The sequence below is a fragment of the Coptis chinensis genome, unplaced genomic scaffold (genome assembly GCF_015680905.1).
Source record: "Coptis chinensis isolate HL-2020 unplaced genomic scaffold, ASM1568090v1 utg653_pilon_pilon, whole genome shotgun sequence".
Classification (NCBI taxonomy): domain Eukaryota; kingdom Viridiplantae; phylum Streptophyta; class Magnoliopsida; order Ranunculales; family Ranunculaceae; genus Coptis; species Coptis chinensis.
Genome location: NW_028238177.1, coordinates 171871 through 191514, shown reverse-complemented (window position 1 = coordinate 191514; position 19644 = coordinate 171871). Strand labels below are relative to the sequence as shown.

The 19644-nt window shown below is 37.3% G+C and overlaps 2 protein-coding genes across 3 annotated transcripts; one reads left to right on the top strand and one right to left on the bottom strand.

Moving 5' to 3' along the window:
* Window positions 1-53: 53 nt before the first annotated feature.
* LOC147472889 (2-C-methyl-D-erythritol 4-phosphate cytidylyltransferase, chloroplastic-like) lies at window positions 54-5525 on the bottom strand. 2 transcript variants are annotated; one of them, XM_086588112.1, is made up of 12 exons: window positions 5356-5525; window positions 5047-5278; window positions 4897-4968; window positions 4754-4809; window positions 4560-4639; window positions 4205-4287; window positions 3354-3431; window positions 2461-2529; window positions 1651-1719; window positions 1503-1549; window positions 548-638; window positions 54-388 (listed from the first exon to the last, which is right to left on the bottom strand). In XM_086588112.1, the coding sequence occupies exons 3-12, from the start codon at window positions 4900-4902 to the stop codon at window positions 332-334; spliced, it is 636 nt and encodes a 211-aa protein (XP_086444238.1). In that variant the 5' UTR covers window positions 4903-4968; window positions 5047-5278; window positions 5356-5525; the 3' UTR covers window positions 54-331. The 2 variants fall into 2 exon arrangements, with proteins under 2 accessions (XP_086444238.1, XP_086444237.1); XM_086588111.1 differs by having other exon boundaries at window positions 5047-5416.
* A 1510-nt stretch (window positions 5526-7035) lies between these two features.
* MMT (methionine S-methyltransferase) lies at window positions 7036-15046 on the top strand. Its single transcript, XM_086588102.1, has 12 exons — window positions 7036-7509; window positions 7586-7791; window positions 7872-8081; window positions 8155-8250; window positions 9031-9219; window positions 9439-9627; window positions 9720-9956; window positions 11758-11892; window positions 12083-12403; window positions 12577-12756; window positions 13008-13976; window positions 14388-15046. Exons 1-12 carry the CDS (start codon window positions 7293-7295, stop codon window positions 14715-14717), a joined length of 3279 nt encoding a protein of 1092 aa, XP_086444228.1. The 5' UTR covers window positions 7036-7292; the 3' UTR covers window positions 14718-15046.
* The last annotated feature ends 4598 nt before the right edge of the window (window positions 15047-19644 follow it).

Below are 19644 nucleotides of genomic sequence, written 5' to 3'. Positions count from 1 at the left end.
TTCAATGCCAGTAGAGTCGATGGCTTAACTGGCCAATCCAAAAATACCCCTTGTAAGCTTTAATTAATATAGATTGATATATATAGATGACGAACCCTGACAAGCTAGCACAAATCTTTAACCTTCAACCGCCAGATCTCTAATGTCATGCATTCTAGAAGAACTATTTTTCTCGTTAAACTAACTTGCTTTAATACAGGGCAATGGAATTATAAATGATACTCTTAAAAAAAAAAAAAAATGAGATGGATCCGCCTCTTGTTTATTTTTCTCTTAAAAAGATTAATAGCAGCAGAAGGGTTTGACCCAGCTACAGATAAGTCCAAAAAAATCAAGAATCATCATTCAATATCCTCTCAGCAAGCAACATATCATCCGGAGTTGTTACCTGCAGTCAATTTGAGGTACGTTCAGCTTATTGCAACTTTCCCAGGTAGAAATAGACTGTTTAAGAGAATAAATAGAATGTATACAATTTGATCATGAATCTGGACAAGACTACTAAGCTCAAACTTTTGAGCTATGGCCCGTTAGAGAAGTTGACTACCTTGATATTGGTGTAAGATCCTTGGGTTATGTATACTGGATGTTTAAGATGCTCAACGATGGATACATCATCAGTGACTTCGAGGCCTTCTCTGTTGAGAAAAACAGTTAAACGTCATACTTAAATTCAGCAAAAAATATGCATCCCAAATTACAAACAAGGGAACAAAATCCACTTCTCCACAATCTTTCCTCCCTGGTTAAGATGACCCAATCTGAAGTTCAATATTAATAACCTATATATCAACCCACCTTCAATCATTAAATAGTTGTCAGTCTCTCATATTTATTTGACCTTGTTGTTTGCATGGAACACATTACAAGTTGAAGGATTTGAAAAAGAAACAGAAAGGAGCATACATCTTCCTTTTTCAATGCATATCTTAGAGACAAAGAATACATTCGGAACAAGAAGCATTGAAAGACTAGCAAATTGCATATATGGTGTAATTGGTAGAGTATCGTGTCATGAGTTTAAGATCACAGAAAAAATGCTTCATTGTGACCTGGATATCACAGGTTCGAATTGCAAAAACAGTCTCCCAGCACACGGGGGTAAGGCTGCTACATTGAGCTTCCGCAGATCCTGCATTAGCGGGAGCCTTGTGCACTGGGCTGGCCCTTATATCGTGTCATAGGTTTGAAGTTGAGCATGAAACTTACTTAGCCTGACCTGAGCTGGGTTGAGGTTTTGTGGTATTTGCTCTGTACCTACATTCTCATTATGTTGCAAATGAGGATTATTTCATTAAATAAGTATTACAGTGTTCATGGATCAGGTTTGATAATCATCTTTCCATCTCTCTCCCCTACTCCTTAATGAATCACACACCAAACTACCAAAGCAGTTGGAAAAGTGCATTAAAATAAGTTAGTCAGTTTCATACTGAGAATGATGTGCACTTGTGCAGTGTTTCACTTGAAAATGTTTGCTAATTGATTTGGGCATTACAAACCTGATGACAAGCTCAAAACCTTTTGTGAGCAACTCAGGCTTGATAATCTGCATAAACATGGCTTTGTGAATATATATGTATATATATATATATATAAAATACGTTCACTGAGAAAAGATCTATGACCAGTTAGTTTTTGCTCATTGACCTGTGGAGTTTGCATTTCCCATAATGTTTTCCTGTCCAGTGTTCTTACCACGAAGGATTCACTGTTTGCCTGCAAAGCAAATAGAAACAAATGTTACACAGGCCATCATGCAGAATGAAACACAAAGCATAAATGGTTCAGACGAATTGCACTGGATGTGATCATGTGGATTAGAAGTATGGTTCAGAGACAGAATGGTGTGTTTCATCGAAGATGTGGAAGGAGTGGAGATACTCTCTTTGTGAAATTTGTGCTTAGGTGGGAATCTTTATTGGGGAGTTAATTGTGGAGCAGTTGAGATGTTTGCAGGGTAAAGAGCATCCAACGCAAAGCGGCCTTTCATGTTCCTCTTTTCGTTTTAACTTCTGTATGTGCATTCAACACCAAGAACATTACAGGCACAAAGAATAAATTGCACAATGTGCCTGCAAAAGTAGTTTCTATCATCTATTACTGCATTGGTGTTTCCATCAGTCTACCACTCTAACTTAAGCATAACGAAATGACTAAAACATCTCAATTGAATTATCTTACTTCTTAAAATCCTCTTGGACTGTTTAGTTTTCTCTTGCATTCATTCTGTTTTATTCTATCTATCTTTTAACATTTTAAAACTCCAACAGTAAGAATTTATTATTATTATTATTATATTGTTTAGTGTGTGGTTCTGCTTGATATGTCATATGTATTCCCAACATTTCAATCACATGTAGTTGATGGTAAGAGAAATCATTTATCATCATCAAGAGACAAATAGATGAACCCGGGTCCCATAAATTCATCCAAACTTGTTCAAAGGGTAATATGAACCTCCTTGATTGTAGCTTTTGCAGGAACGCCAAGCACAGCTGCCCCATTCAGCCATCCATCATCAAGAACCTAGCAACATGAAAGTATGGTTTCAGATAAAAATTCCATACTTATAATTTAGGTTAATGGCCCATATTCAGATTCAGAATATACAGCTCAAAAGTGATCACATACATACCTAACATAAATTTCACACTTATCTTTTCTAAATCAGTAACATATATTTCACACTTATCATGATATTGTACTTTATCTCTTAGTTCTCTCTTACAAATCAAGATATTTACATTAATACCTTAGATCTCAGTTTTATACATCACTCAACTACTGACCAAAAACAATTAGTAGAATGCCAAAGTTATTTTGAGTTATCTCAAGGACTCATTATCTATTTCTTTAATACGGCTAAATTAGAATGCATCGTACTTGATGGTAACTGGCCACCCATGCCTCATTCCATTTTAGGAGATCTGTTTTAGCCTTTGGTCTCTTATGAAACTTGCTGTGCTTCCATATTTAGGGAAGTGCACTTCAGCTCATAAGATAAGCTACTGAAGATAGTTGACATAATGTCGATAAATATGTATCATAACTGCACAACTATTAACAGGCACAAGCTTTGTTGCGCTGTCCATAATGTAAAATCCCCAAAGTAGGGTTCCAACTTTAAAAAATTACAACCTAGATTAAATAAACAAACATAGCCACAGAGACTTCAACCTCATTCTCTTGTGATCATTAGGGTCAGACATGTAACTAGACAAACCATCAACCTAGAACTCTGTAAGAAAAGCAATTTCTGTGTACAGCAATATGCACATTTTTTTTTCCGCTAACATTACAGCAATATGCATGTTACGAGTTCATCCAATAAATCAATCATAAAATCAAACCTTTTCTATATCTTCAGTTGATACCAGAGGTCTTGCTGAATCATGGATGCATACAAGTTCTGAGTTATCATCAATTGCCTGTGGAAGTACATAAGAGTGTTTGACTAAATGAATAACAGTGCCCTGAGTATTAGCTTAAGTACGTCAGCATAGAAAAGAAATCACATAATCACAGGGAGTCGGTTTATACCAAGATGTTCTTTTGTTTTTGCTCGATAATTAACTATTCTTCTGATGGACCAAAAAAAAAAGAGGCAAGCAAAGGCAAAGAAAAATATAGGAAGCCTGCTGTGGCACCTATTTACATGTTCTTAAATGTCATTTGGGGATCCTCCACTTTGTCTAATAGTGGAGGCCTACCAACAGAGTGTTCACTGGTGTTTGGCCCTAGGATAACTCCATGATTAGCTAATGAAGCCGAAGCAAAGATTACCAAGATGTCCTGCTTATTTGGAATCACAGACGTCTTTTCATATTTTCCACTCCAGACCCCAAGAAAACAAACACTACCTTAAAGTGGCCACTTCAGAGAAACAATGAATCCTTGCCCCTCTAAAATCCATGTCAGCCTGAAATGAAATGGTACCCTCAAAATACATGGAGGACTCCTTCAAAAGAACGAAGGTCACGTGTCAGGCTGATGCTGCAAAAGTCAAGCTGACTTTGCATAGACAAAGTATGTTGCTAATAGCTCTTTGAAGCTGATAAGCCACTTCATGTAGTACTTTCCCAAGAAAATGGAAATATGTCCATCTTTTGTAATATTAAAAACAAAGTAAAACAGAGAACATTATATGAATGGGTAGAGGGAAGAACTAACAGCTAAAACGGGATAAGGATTGTGCATGTACCTGGAATCCATTAAAGACAGAATCTTGTCTCTCCTTCCCAGGCAATGCGAATTTGAGCTCCACCTTGATATTGTCGCGTGCATCTGAGAGCAAAAATTCAACATGTATTATTTTGATTTTTGAGACTCCGAGCATAGGATATTAGGACACCCTGAACAATTAAGTATGCCGACAGAAATGGAAAAAACAGCAAAACACAAGGTCCACAGAGCCTAAGACACTGATTTGACAATTTGATTGAAATTGCAGAATGATAAAAGGTTAAAGAAAAAGTAAAGCAACTACAGCAACTAGTATGTTGTATATAATGTGAAATTTGGGTTGCCTAGGATTAGAGGCCAAGAGTGATGCAAACCTTCAAAGATGTCCTTGTAGGATGGATCACAAACAACAACAATTTCCTTTACTTGAACCATGCGTGAGAAAGTGTAGAAACTGTACAGACACAGTACGGTTTGATTAACAACGAGAGCAGAATAATATTGCAAAATGAAATTTGACATGAGTATAGTGAGTGGCAGAAGATAGGGCATTTACGAGAGAAGTCACCTATACAAAGCAATCGGCTGGCCTAGGAGTGGTAGATATTGCTTGGGCATACTTGCCTGGGGTTAGGTGGGAAAACAGAAACAGACAGTGTCAAAATAAGATAATTTGAGAAGCACCAGCATGGGATGAGATACAAAACTTACGCCCATTCGTTTGCCTTTGCCTCCAGCAAGAAGAACCACTGAGACGCTTCCCTCTTTCACTGCTCCGCAAGTCTGCACGATAAAATAAATAAATAAAATTTAAAGAAATAAAGTGAGAAAGGAGAGAGACAGAAATGCAGGATGACATACCTGGTGGGCAGCAGCAGCAATGCGAAGGTTGGATTTTCTGCTGATTACAAGAGCCGTGGGAGTTTGATGCCGCAACACTAGTGTACTAGAAGAAGATGACAAGGAGAATTGGCGCGGAAGTAGAGGAGGAGCTGCTGCCAGTGCTAAAGTAGTAGTATTCCAATTCCATTCCAATTCCAATTCGAACAACAAGACGCCGCCGCAATGTCGATTCGAAGTGCCATCTTAACTACTGCACGAGGGAGACAGAGAGAAATGAGATGAGCTCGCGAGAGGGGGAAGGGGGTAGTAGATGGGGAGAGCTCTCACCTAAAAAAAAAAGTCGTCAGTACTAGATGACCCTTTCCGCATTTTTTCTTTAAAAAAACATGCGAAATAATAATACTACCCTTTGTTATTTGTAAGATTTCGCCCATCAAATCATATCTTCTCCATATTCTGTTTAGATCCATGTGGAATTGGTGCATAACATCGGGAATTATAAAAATCATAACTGTATTTGATGTTTTTTGTTTAAGAGTTTGTTACTATTTTTCTCTTGCAAACCAAGTGTGGAGAATAGATAAAAAGCATTACTAAATATATAAATTGACTTTAAAATGTTAAAAATAGTGTGGGGAGGTATTTCTAAATAATCCGTGAACGTTGAGGTCACTATTTAACACTCTCACAAAAAATCATTTCATAAGGGTCACTCTCCTAATAACCATTATTTTGTGTCTGACCGTACCCCCCTCTTATCTCATTTTTCCGTCTTCGCCTCCAACCTCTCATAATCTCTCCTCCAAACTGTTATCACAATCTAAGAATGATTTACATATCCTCAATCTTCCTCCTTCACTCTTCGTCTCTCTCTCCCTTCTTTCTTCTCAACCAAACCCAACTCTATTTCTCCCTACCACAAACTCATCTCTCCCTCTCTCTTTTCCACTTCCGCTCACGCCCCCACTCTCTTACAGTTATCTAGTATAATTATATAGAGAGGTATTACTAAATAGTGGAAAATAATAGAGGAAAAATACACTTGTTCCTATGGTCAGAAGGATTTTGGAAAGTCTTGATCCATATTTTAAGGCAAAATAAAAATAAAAAAATACTTTGTCACATTATTCAAGTTTAATTTATAAAATGGAATGGGATTGGCAAAAAAAAAAAAATCATTGTATATACGACTTTGGATGTGGGTCCAAATGCCTTGAATGCATATGAAATGTTTTAAAAATGGATGCCACTGTAAAATATACAAACTTACTGCCCATTAACCCAACTAATTTTTTTCAAGAATGTGTTTAAATGGGATCAATAATCAATAATGAAGCTGGAGGGGTGTTTTTTTTGTGTATATTTAGAAAGATATCCTAATTTCTTATCCAATATAATTGACTTAAAAAAAATAATGAAATAGAACGGAACTGTTTTACAAATTTTAAGGGGAAAAAAAAAATACTACTCTGTGACTTTGTTCAAATTTAATTTATAAAATGGAATGGAATTGGAAAAAAAAAAAAAAATCATTGTAAATACGGCTTTGGATGTGGGTCCAAATGCCTGGGCTCATCTAGTGGGGGTAATACTCATTAACCCAAAAACAATATAGTTTCACCAACTTTGCTAATTGGAACATGCACCCAACCTCCTTTTGATGAGCTGGGGAAGGCGCAGACAACCCATTGTTAAAAACAAACAGGTAAATGCTTTCACAGCTAACTTTGGGATCCCAGTTGTGAAGATGCACCATGAGAGTGTGGTGAATTATGGACCAGTTCCCAGGCCTTATGGACCTCATGCATGACCTGTGTTTGTTTGGTGAAGGGAATAATATAAATCCTCTTGGGATCTTTAGAATATTGAGTCAAATAAAATCAATTTGAGGAGACAATTGGAGACGGTTGAGTGGTAGTAAGTATGGGATTGGGCCCCAAAAGTGGGGGCTGGTCAAAGGTTTAGAGTCCAATTATATAATTGCACCGGAATTGCAGTCAAAAAAACAAACGAGCACAGAATATAAGATAGATAGTGGGTCACTCCGTACCATTATATATCATCGATCGCCTCAATTTAATTTTTTGAGATCCCAGTTCCCCGTAAAGAAAGCCACGTGGAAGCCTCGTTTTCTCGTCAAAAAGGCAAAAGAGAACCTCACTCTGCCTACAACCCTACCAAGTTTACAACCCTACCAAGTTTGTTCTCATTTGTTCGTTCTTTGATAGTATTTAGAAGAAGAAGAAGAAGAAGAAGAAGAAAGAATGGAGTCGGAATTGTTCTTGAAGCAGTGCTCGGAATCGGGAGATGCAGCATACAGTGCTCTCAAGTCTCTCCTGGAGAAGCTGGAAAACCCGAGCACCAGAGCCGAAGCTCGCGTCTTCTGCTCAAATATCCAGAAGCGCTTCCAAGAGGACTCACTCGAGTGTTTCAAGACCTACCATTTCCGAATCCACGACATTCTACTATCCGATTATCATGGTTCGTCATCCTCTTATTATTTTGTTTAATTAATTAATTAATTAATTAATACTTATTATTATTCTCGAATCACTAGTCGCGGGGTTTGAGAGCCGGAGGAAGAAGTTGACCATGATGGAGATCCCTAGCATTTTCATCCCTGAAGACTGGTCCTTTACTTTCTACGAGGGTTTGAACCGTCAGTCTTCTGACTCCATCTTCAAAGACAGGACTGTTGCCGAGCTTGGTTGCGGCAATGGCTGGATTTCTATTGCTCTCGCTGAGAAGTGGTCTCCTTCCAAGGCATCTATATATCTTCTTCTTCTTCTTCATCCCATTTTTCATCCTAATCATCATCTCATCATAACTCATAACCAACGCAGGTTTACGGACTTGATATCAATCCCAGAGCTGTCAAAGTCGCATGGATCAATCTCTACCTTAACGCTCTCCACGAGACCACTGGACTGCCCATTTATGACGCTGATAACAAAACCTTGCTCGACAGGGTCGAATTTCATGAATCTGATCTCCTCTCCTACTGTAGGGATCATAAAATGCAACTCGAACGCATTGTTGGATGCATTCCTCAGGTCATCTAACAATCTTATTATTACCCTTATTTCCTTCCCATTTCAACTACTTATTACTGTTTCTTATTGTCAGATTCTCAATCCCAACCCAGAAGCCATGTCCAAGATGATTACTGAAAATGCAAGTGAGGAGTTCTTGTTCTCTTTGAGCAACTATTGTGCTCTTCAGGTTTCAACACTTTATCTCTTCTTGCTTCTCACTTTAATACACTAGTGCGATTATTCAAATCATTTTGTACCTTATTTCCTTAACACGCTTTCATGTGCAACAATTGGTTACCATTCATACCCAGACGTCTTTGTTTGTCTCTTACTACTACTGATCCAGTCATCCGGACTATATACCTAGCCTCCATTGGCTTTTATATACACACAGGCGTCACTATGAATGTGATATACAAGGCGTTGACATTTGGCCAAAGCCTACTAGTGGTCTTAAACCGAGTATGTTGTTTATTATTTCCTAAAAGTTTACAAGGTACTTAGATTAATAACAAGAAGCAAATCAGATGCCAACTCAATTCGCTAGATTTGTTGGCCATCAATTCATAAGGACAACGCACTGGGCAGTGGACTTACTCGGCTTCATAATTTAGAATAGCAATGAGGCGTCCTATTGTGCAGGGCTATGGTTGATGCTAGTGGAGGATTTAACATCAACTAGCTAGATGAATAAACGGGTTAGGGTTGGCACAATGGGTTGTGTGGAAAATATTAGGACTTTTGGTATAAATTAGTTCTTTTTTTGCTACAGTTGTGACTTGCATTTCTTACAACCGTATAACTTTGTTATTGGTTTATATCTTTTGTTTTAAATTGTGTTTTAGCATATGCTTTTCTCATTATATATAATTCATGCATACGATGAAGTCTATCAGTTGTGCAATTCTCACTATTTCTTGTGAAATCATAAAACCTGACCTTGAGTTTGTACTATTATCTATTCCAGGGTTTTGTTGAGGACCAGTTTGGTTTAGGTCTAATTGCCAGAGCAGTTGAGGAAGGTATTTCTGTCATCAAACCTATGGGAATTATGATCTTTAACATTGGGGGCCGTCCTGGGCAAGGTGTATGTAAGCGCCTGTTTGAGCGCCGTGGTTTCCATGTTACAAAGCTGTGGCAAACTAAAGTTATGCAGGTAAATCATAAATATTACCTTAAAATTAGGTGATCACTTATTTTCTGATCACATATCAGAACAATGGGTATTCTAACTTGTTAGGGACTAGGATATGCATGAAAGCCTTCTTTTAGTTCTTTTGATTTTTTTTAATCCTTGCCTTTGTCTACTGAAATACTCTTTAACAGAAAGCATAACTTCCATCAAATTAATAAATACTGAACATGTATTCTGCAGGCTGCAGATACAGATATTTCTGCCTTAGTGGAAATTGAGAAGAACAGTCGCCACCGTTTTGAGTTCTTCATGGGGCTTGTTGGTGATCAACCTATATGTGCACGATCAGCTTGGGCTTATGGGAAGGCTGGTGGACGTATTTCACATGCTTTGTCTGTCTATAGCTGTCAACTTCGTAAACCAAATCAGGCATATCTATAACCTTTGTTTTCGTTTCGTAACACATTAACAGGTTGAGATGGCAATAATTCATTTTGTTGACTGTGGGATTTAATTGACAGGTTAAGATAATATTTGATTTTTTGAAAAATGGCTTTCAAGATATCAGCAGTTCTTTGGATCTATCCTTTGATGATGATTCTGTTGCCGATGAGAAGATTCCATTCCTATCTTATCTTGCCAGTGTTTTGAAGGAAAATCCATTTTTCCCTTACGAGCCTCCATCTGGAAGCACTGAATTTCGTGATCTTATAGCAGGCTTTATGAAAGTTTACCATCACGTTCCACTAAAAACTGATGTAAGAGAGCATTCACTTTTTTTTACCCCTCCAACATTGGTCTTCTATTTTCTAGGTTTACTTTTTTTAGATACTTCCTTAGGTCCATTCAGATAGAAGGGATATGCTAGTCTAATGTTAACTGTTAATGATGTAGAACATTAGTACGTTGCTGTCATGTTATGGGCGTGAGCTCCTTAGTTGAGTCCAAGCCCATGGTTCGAGTCCATTAGTTAGTTGGACACATGTCGTGTTCCTATTGGTTTATGCTTTCTAGGTTTGTTTTAAATAACGGGTTTGTAGTTAGGGTTTCAGTAGTTGTGTTTATGTGTGTGATTGAGAGATTCAATAAAAGAGTGATTTTTAGGTCGTCTTTTAATTGTGTTTTAATTAAAGTGTAGATTCAATTAAACTGAAGTTTCCGCCAGTAAGATCTACATTATTTGGTATCGGAGCAGATTAATTTCAAGAGTTACTATTTATGGCACTGTTCATCAAAAACACTGTTCATCGGCACTATTCACCGCGTCATTGTTCACCCAGGTTACTGTTTATGGCGATTTTTTTTTTCCTCGAAAAGTCAATTTTTTTGTGTTATTATGATGAATCACAAAGCAACTCGAAGTCGTTCTCCATCCATGGATACTCGTATGTCTCGTTTAGAAGAAAGCATGAAGAACATGACACAGATGTTCCAGAACCTGATGGAAGCAAAGTTTCCAGTTCAAAGAGAGGTGCAACAACCACCTCCACCACCACAGAATAATGGTTCAGTGGTTCGTACTGACGATGCATCTCAGGTTGATGGTTCAATCCCTCTTCTGAAGCCTTTTGCGCCTACAGATCTAGAAAACAACAGAGAGAACAGAGTTGGCATGAAAGATAACACCAACAGTGAACCTCCTCTCAATGAGGAACGTGAGGGTGTACCCCTCAATGATGGCGCCGCTCGGCTGCCGGCAGGTGTTGAAGCCCCCCTATTGGGCGCTCTACCAATCTTTGATAAGTATGAAGATGAGTCTCTTTTTGATAAGTACGAAAATCTGATTTGGGAAAATTTTGTGACTCACTTTGACAAATGAAGTGATTTGTTTTTCAAAAAAACACGATTGCAGATTTGGATTTCCTTAAAGAAAGTCACTTATGTTGGTGAAGTTACAAGCTTTCAAGACGAGCCATTGGTACCAAATTTTTTTGGTGCATTTTCTGGTTATTGTTTTCATAATCTGTGTGCAAGAGCATGTTGTGTGTTACTGATTTTAAGCCAGGAAAGCTGCTACAAAGGAAAAATTCATGGTCGGATTCCTTTCAGCTGGGGTATTGGCCGATTTCCTAAAGCTTGTGGACGTGGTTCTCTTTACCTGAAGTTTTCATTGATTAGAAATTCGATGACAAATTTTTTTCGGTTGGGGAGAGTGATGTAGAACATTAGTACGTTGCTGTTATGTTATGGGCGTGAGCCTCTTAGTTGAGTCCCATAGTTCGAGTCCATTAGTTAGTTGGACACATGTCGTGTTCCTATTGGTTTATGCTTTCTAGGTTTACTTTAAATAACGGGCTTGTAGTTAGGGTTTCAGTAGTTGTGTTTATGTGTGTGATTTGTGATTGAGAGATTTAATAAAAGAGTGATTTTTAGGTCGTCTTTTAATTGTGTTTCAATTAAAGTGTAGATTCAATTAAACTGAAGCTTCCGCCAGTAAGATCTACATTAGTTAAATGGATCCTCAAACTTCTAATAGCTAACGCATGGCTGCTAGTTGCTTTGGTGGATTTTCAAGAGTGTAAACTAAAGTGGGTTGTTTTGTCCTCTTTTACACTGCAGAATGTAGTCATATTCCCTTCGAGAGCTGCTGCAATTGAGAATGCCCTCCGATTGTTCTCACCACGCCTGGCCATTGTTGATGAACATTTGACCAGAAACCTGCCCAAAGGATGGTTAACATCTTTAGCAATTGAGGTATGGGTAATTTTATGACCTCTTTTAATATTTCTCATACGCCATCACACACAAGCACAAGCAAGCACATACATTGACATCAACACTCCTACACGGGACGAGCACCCGTGCACAGTTGCAGGTAAACCAGAGAGTTCTATCCAGGGCTTTTATATTATTTGCATATAACAAATAATTTCTATAAGTGCAGGGAGCAACTGATGGTCAACCTTCAGAAGATGTGGTAACGGTCATTGAAGCTCCACGTCAGTCTGATCTGATGATAGAGTTGATAAAAAAGCTCAAACCGCAGGTTGTGGTTACAGGAATGGCTCATTACGAGGCAGTTACTAGTTCATCTTTTGGTCATCTTGTAGACACAACAAGGGATGTTGGTTCTCGCCTTTTCTTAGATATATCTGACCAGTTAGAGCTATCCAGTTTGCCTGGTTCTAATGGAGTCCTGAAATATCTAGCTGGAAATACTCTTCCTCCACATACAGCGATTTTATGTGGCCTGGTTAGAAATCAGGTAAAGATGGTTGCGTAGGTACAACTGTTAGTATAAAGGGATTACTTGAAGGTTCCTGAGCACGTTTTTACTCAGCTCTTAATGAAGCAATAAGGCTGGAACACTTTTTGGAAAACTAAATTTTCAGCTTACTATAAAGATTCTATTTTAACTGGAAAGGTGATTCCATCCAGGTGTATTCAGATCTGGAAGTTGCATTTGTCATTTCGGAAGAGGAGAGTGTTTTCAAGGCATTGTCCAAGACGGTGGAGTTACTGGAAGGGAATACAGCTTTGTTTAGCCAATACTATTATGGTTGTCTTTTCCATGAGCTTCTAGCCTTTCAGCTGGCAGATCGCCATCCACTTGCACAGGTTTATATTTGTCTGTTCCTTCCTCTTTCCCTTTCCCTCTCTTCTCCCCCTTATTCTATTAGATGTGTAACAGATTTCGTTTTCAGAACTTATTTACATTGAAGTATCTGGAATCGGTTCTGGGACTCTTCTCAAGTATCAAAATATGACGTTCTTCAGAATTGTTTTTGTTATTGACAAGACTAACAGTCCTTTCATGGAATAATCACTCTATTTCTTTTATTTATGTCAATATCTCGTTATTCCTGCAGAGAGAATGTCCAAAGGTTGTATCTGCTGAGATGATTGGGTTTTCAAAAGCTGCTATTTCCGTCCTTAATGATGCTGAGCTTTCCCTTACGTCGGCAAAGAGCGCATCACTGGTTCACATGGATGTAGACCAAAGCTTCCTACCAGTACCTGCTCCTGTTAAGGCTGCTATCTTTGAGAGTTTTGCAAGACAAAACATGCTCGAGGCAGAAACTGATGTGAAGACTTGCATCCGGCAATTTATCAAAAGCAGTTATGGGTTCCCTAGTGATAGCTGTGCGGAGCTCATATATGCAGATTCCGCATTGTCTCTTTTCAACAAGCTAATACTATGCTGCATTCAAGAAGGTGGCACCTTGTGTGTCGCTGCTGGATCAAATGGGACTTATGTCTCTGCTGCAAATTTTTTGAAAGCAAACGTTGTTAGTCTCCTGACATCAGCTGAGTCAGGCTTTAAACTTACAGGGAATGCACTAACAGATTTACTTGCAGGGGTCGATAGACCGTGGGTGTACCTTTCAGGCCCAACGATCAACCCAACTGGATTGCTTTATAGCAACCAGGAGATCCAAGAAATATTATCTGTCTGTGCTAAGTTTGGGGCCAGAGTAGTTATTGACACATCTTTTTCTGGATTGGAATTCAACACCGAGGGTTGGGGTGGTTGGAACTTAGAAAATAGTTTGTCAGAACTCACTTGCTCTGGGAACTCCTCTTTTTGTGTGTCTCTGCTTGGAGGGCTGTCTTTTGAATTGCTGACCGGAGGGCTTACATTTGGCTTTCTGGTTCTAAATCAGCCTCTTCTGATTGATGCATTCTATTCGTCTCCAAATTTAAGCAAGCCTCACTGCACTGTTAAATACGCAATAAAGAAACTGCTGACACTAAAAGAGAAGAAAGAAGGAAACCTATTGGAGGCTGTCTCTGAACAGAAAGGGATACTGAGGGCTCGATCTAAGCGCTTAATGGAGGTATGTAATTCGCTTCTATATTTTTGAATAATACACTGTAAAACTAGAAAACTCGACCTTGGGTTGATATCCTAGTTCAAGATTTTGATGGCGAGGTATCTCAAGTCGTATAATCATAAATATCTGGACAGCGTAAATGAATATGTATGCAAAATGATGAAACAAACACGATTACCATACATTGAGCCAGCAAACCCTATTATATTCTCCCAATCTCCAGAAAGTGACATTTATCATACTGTGTTTCTATGTCTATGAAATTTTGGTCCTTCCTTCCCTTCCTTTCACTTAAAGTATATATGTATTTTATTTACATAACCGATTGTGTAAAGATTATTGTCTTCTCTTTGAACCTCCCATCAAATTCTTTTCTTTTTCCAATCAAGTTTTCTTGTGTTTGTGTTGCAACAGACACTGCAGAGGCATGGATGGGATGCGGTTGAATGCTATGGTGGTGTATCTATGGTGGCGAAGCCATCTGCTTATCATGGTAGAACCCTGAAGCTCAATTTACCGTCAAAAGTTGGAGATACCACCACTAATGCTGAAGCATTTGAAGCCAAACTCGATGACTCAAATATCAGGGAAGCATTGCGCAAGGCCACTGGGTTATGCATTAACAGTGGCTTGTGGACTGGAATCCCTGGCTACTGTAGGTTCACAATTGCCTTGGAAGACAAGGAATTTGAGCGGGCACTGGATTGCATAATCAGATTCCATAAGGTGGTTTGTGGTAACTAAGTGAACAAGCAGGTACGAATCAGGTGCAACACATGATATACATGAAATTTTACCAAGTATTTTTGAGGGAGTGTTAGCACTAACTGAGGCTGCTGCTTCAATATTTCGGCCAACAGTTTCATGCGAAGAAAATACATTTCTTCCTTCTGGCACGCTGTTGGCAAAAGGAGTGAATACGTTCAACAAAAGTTGATGCTTTTATAAAAATTGTACCATTCAATTCTGTCACCCTTGATTGAGAGGTACTCGGCTCACCTTTTAAATCAAAATGTTGATTGAACAACACGTTAGCTAATTTGCTATTATAAATTACCTACCATTTTATCCCAGTGACTGTTTTCCTGAGTGATGTTATGTTTGACAAGCGTCTTTAAATATGTAAGAGTTAGCAATCATAGGGCATGTCTAGGTTGTATTTTACAGGGAGCTCTACTCAATTATAATTACTCTCTGTAGTCTTGACAGTGGCTTGTAGAGCTAACCAGTATTGTTTCTTTCCGTTCAGTTTCGACACTTTTGGTTTCTTGGCATAACAATCGGTTAAGCTCCGTAAGTGATTGCAGAAAGTTATAGACTGCAACGTAATGACAGCTGGTTTTAACGAGTTTGTATTTAGGAGGATAGGATTTGTCGTTTAGAAAGGACTTGCGGCGCTGCTTGTTGCACGCTTGTCCGAATTATTTGTAAAACTCGTTATCATTATCAATAAAATTTCCACTTAAAAAAAACAACAACATTTTCTTTTATTCGAAGAGTATGTATTACAAAAAAACTATAAAAAAAAAAAAATTATTTTCTTTTTTTCGAAGATTTTGTACTAAAAAAAAACCATTAAAAAATAAAACAAACCAAAAACTCAGAAAAGCAAAGCTAACTGAATTTATTATGCTTAAATACTGTCGCGTGCACTAGTCTATAAACTCTAAAAAGCTTCTACTATTAAAGTTTGCGCCATCAATTCAGTATATACGAGTTGGTCTAACTACCTTGTGAAACATTCTTCTATATGTTCTACCTCATTACAAAGCCACGAACTTCGTCTAGGAAATCTGACGTTAAAAGACCCATCTTGAAAAAATTAACTTTTCACGTACATACCACGTAAGAGTGTTCAAACAAAAGCATGTCTCATTTGGTGTGCTATCTCTTTCCTATTTTGTGATATTTGTTTGTTTTCTTTGATTGGTGTGATATTTTCAAATTTCTTTTGACATGTTGTATATTGTGCTCGACACACTTTTTGCTGCAGTGTTAGCTGAATTTTTGCTCAAGTTTCACAGGTATTTTCTTTCTTCATCTCTTGACATTTTGGGGACAAAGCATCCTTCTGTTTGGGGGTGGGAAGAACCTGTAGCAAAATTTAGGCAGTTTTTAGGTTGTATAGAGCTTCTTTATGAATAAATGTACTTAGTGACAAAGTCTTGTTTCCTTTTCTATAATGAAAATTGTCTAGAAATCTCACACTAGTATTCGAATTAGGATTTGTTCTTAAAAACTTAAAATAATATGTACACAATAGTTTTTACATCTTTTCATAAACATTCATGTACGGAGTTTCATTGACAACACATTGTATACATTTTCCAGGTTTCAAATACCGACATGATCATGTCAGGGATATTTTATGTGATGTATTTTGGAGAGCTGTAGTAAAAGTGAAGAAGGAGGCTCTCGTGAATTTTTTCACTGATCCGAATGAGATAAGATCAACACTTCGGCCTGCAGATGTATTAGTCTACAGTTGATTTGAGGGAAGGCATGCGTGTGATGATGTAACTGGAGTCTCTCTGTTAGTAGTTCTTAGGAATGGAGTCTTTGAGGTATTAGAAACAACTAATAGAGCCGCGGCAGGGAAGATTGGGAAACATGAGGAGGCTTGTAGAGCTAACCAGTATTGTTTTATTCCGTTTAGTTTCGACACTTTTGGTTTCTTAGTACAATAATCTGATAAGCTCCTTAAGTTATTGCAGAAAGTTATGAACTGCTACGTAATGATAGCTGGTTCTAACGAGTTTGTATTTAGGAGAATAGGATATGCCGTTCAGAGAGGACTTGCAGAACAACTTGTTGCACGCTTGTCCTAATTATTTGTAAAACTTGTTATCATTATCGATAAAAATTCCACTTAAAAAACAACAACAACAACAACATTTTATTTTATTTGAAGAGTATATACTACAAAAAAAAAAAAAACATTTTCTTTTATTCGAAGAGTATATACTAAAAAAAAAAAAAACAACAACAACAACAATAACATTTTATTTTATTCGAAGTGTATATACTACTAAAAAATTAAGAAAAAAAAAAAAACAACAATAATATTTTCATATTTTTGAAGAGTATATACTACAAAAAAAAATCTATTAAAAATAAAACAAATAAAAAACTCACAAAAGTAAAGCTAACTGAACTTATTCTGCTCAAATACAGTCGCGTGCACTACTCTATAAGCTCGAAACAGCTTCCACTATTGAAGTTTGTGCCATCAATTTAGAATATACGTGTTGGTCTAACTACATTGTGATGTATTCTTCCATATGTTCTATCTCATTACAAAGCTACGATCTTCGTCTAGGAAATCTGACTTTAAAAGACCTATTTTGAAAAAAATTAACTTTTTACGTACATACCACGTAAGAGTTTTAAAACAAAAGCACATGTCTCATTTGGTGTGCTATCTCTTTCCTATTGTGTGATATTTGTTTGTTTACTTTGATTGGTGTGTTATTTTTAACTTTCTTTTGATATGTTGCATATTGTGTTCGATACACATTTTGCCGCAGTGTTAGCTAAAATTTTGCTCAAGCTTCACATGTATTTTCTTTCATCTCTTGACATTTTGAGGACAAAATATCCTTCTGTTTGGGGGTGGAAAGAACCTGTAGCAAAATTTAAGCTGTTTTTTGGTTTTATGGAGCTTCTTTATGAATAAGTGTAATTAGTGACAAAGTTTTGTTTCCTTTTCTATAATGAAAATTGTCTAGAAATCTCACACTAGCATTGGAATTAGAATTTGTTCTTAGAAACTTAATATAATATGCATGCAATAGTTTTTACATTTTTTTTATGAATATTCATGCACGGAGAATCATTGACAGCACATTGTATACATTTTCCAGGTTTCAAATACCGACATGATCATGTATGTGATATTATATGTGATGCAGTTGGGAGGGCTAGAGTACAAGTGAAAAAGGAGGCTCTCGTGAATTTTTTCACTAATCTGAATAAGTGAAGGTCAACACTTCGGCCTGCGGATGTATTGGTCTACAGTTGGTTTGAGAGGAGACATGTGTGTGTTGATGTAATTGGAGCCTCTCTGTTGGTTGGGCTTGGGAATGGAGTCTTTGAGGTGGGAGAAGCAGCTAATAGAGCAGCGGCTGGAAAAATTGGGAAACACGAGGAGGATTTTAGAGCTAACCAGCATTGTTTCATTCCGTTCAGTTTCGACACTTTTGGTTTCTTAAGCACAATAATCTGTTAAGCTCCTTAAGTGATTGTAGAAAGTAATGGACTGCAACCTAATGACAGCTGGTTCTAACGAGTTTGTATTTAGGAGGATATCATTTGCTGTTCAGAAAGGACATGCGACACAATTTGTTGCATGCTTGTCCTAATTATTTGTAAAACTCGTTATCATTATCAATAAAATTTCCACTTAAAAAATAAGAACAACAACAACAACACATTCTTTTATTCGAAGAGTATATACTAAAAAAAAAAAAAAAAAAAAAACAACAACATTTTTTTTTTTTTTTCGAAGAGTATATAATATATTAAAAAAAAACCATTAAAAAAAAACAAATCAAAAACACATAAAAGGAAACGAAGCTAAACTTATTATGCTCAAATACAGATGCGTGCACTACTCTATAAGCTCCAAATAGCTTCCACTATCGAAGTTGGCGCCATCAATTCAGAATATATGTGTTGGTCTAACTAGCTTGGGAAGCATTCTTCCATATGTTCTACCTCATTACAACGCCACGATCTTCGTCTAGGAAATCTAATGTTAAAAGACCCATCTTGAAAAAATTAATTTTTCACGTACATACCACGTAAGAGTGTTCAGACAAAAGCACATGTCTCATTTGCTGTGCAATCTCTTTCCTATAGTGTGATATTTGCTTGTTTTGTTTGATTGGTGTGATATATTCAACTTTCTTTTGACATGTTGCATATTGTGCTCGACTCACTTTTTGTCGCAGTGTTAACTGAATTTTTGCTCAAACTTCACAGGTATTATCTTTCTTCATCTCTTGACACTTTGGGGACAAAGCATCCTTCTGTTTGGGGGTGGTAAAAACTTGTAGCAAAATTTAAGCAGTTTTTAGGTTGTATAGGGCTTCTTTATGAATAAGTGTACTTAGTGAAAAAGACTTGTTTCCTTTTCTATGATGAAAATTTTCTAGAAATCTCACACTATTATTCGAATTAGGATTTATTCTTATAAACTTAATATATTATGTATGCAACAGTTTTTACATCTTTTTATGAACATTCATGCACGGAGTATCATTGACAGCACATTGTATACATTTTCCAGGTTTCAAATACCGACATGATCATGTCAGGGATATTTATGTGATACATTTTGGAGGGCTGGAGTACAAGTGAAGAAAAAGGCTCCCGTGAATTTTTTCACAGATACGAATGAGGGAAGATCAACACTTCCGCTTGCGGATGTGTACTGGTTTACAGTTGGTTTGAGGGGAGGCATGTGTGTGTTGATGTAACAGGAGCCTTTCCGTTGGTAGGGCTTGGGATTAGAGTTTTTAGGTGGGAGAAGCAGCTAGTAGAGCAGCAGCAGCGAAGATTGAGAAACACGAGTAGACTTGTAGAGCTAACCAACATTGTTTAATTCTATTCAGTTTTATCACTTTTGCTTTCTTGGCCAACAATCTGCTAAGCTCCTTAAGAGATTGCA

What these genes read in the sequence shown, in the direction of transcription:
- LOC147472889 (XM_086588112.1), bottom strand. An exon ending in CAGCCGATTGCTTTGTATAG is followed by an intron (nt 4,640 to 4,753) that starts GTGACTTCTCTC and finishes GTGTCTGTACAG; the next exon opens with TTTCTACACTTTCTCACGCA. An exon ending in CAACTGAAGATATAGAAAAG is followed by an intron (nt 2,530 to 3,353) that starts GTTTGATTTTAT and finishes TCATGTTGCTAG; the next exon opens with GTTCTTGATGATGGATGGCT.
- MMT (XM_086588102.1), top strand. Translation starts at nt 7,293, where the DNA reads ATGGAGTCGGAATTGTTCTTGAAGCAGTGCTCGGAATCGGGAGATGCA. An exon ending in GCAACTATTGTGCTCTTCAG is followed by an intron (nt 8,251 to 9,030) that starts GTTTCAACACTT and finishes TATCTATTCCAG; the next exon opens with GGTTTTGTTGAGGACCAGTT. An exon ending in TAACATCTTTAGCAATTGAG is followed by an intron (nt 11,893 to 12,082) that starts GTATGGGTAATT and finishes CTATAAGTGCAG; the next exon opens with GGAGCAACTGATGGTCAACC.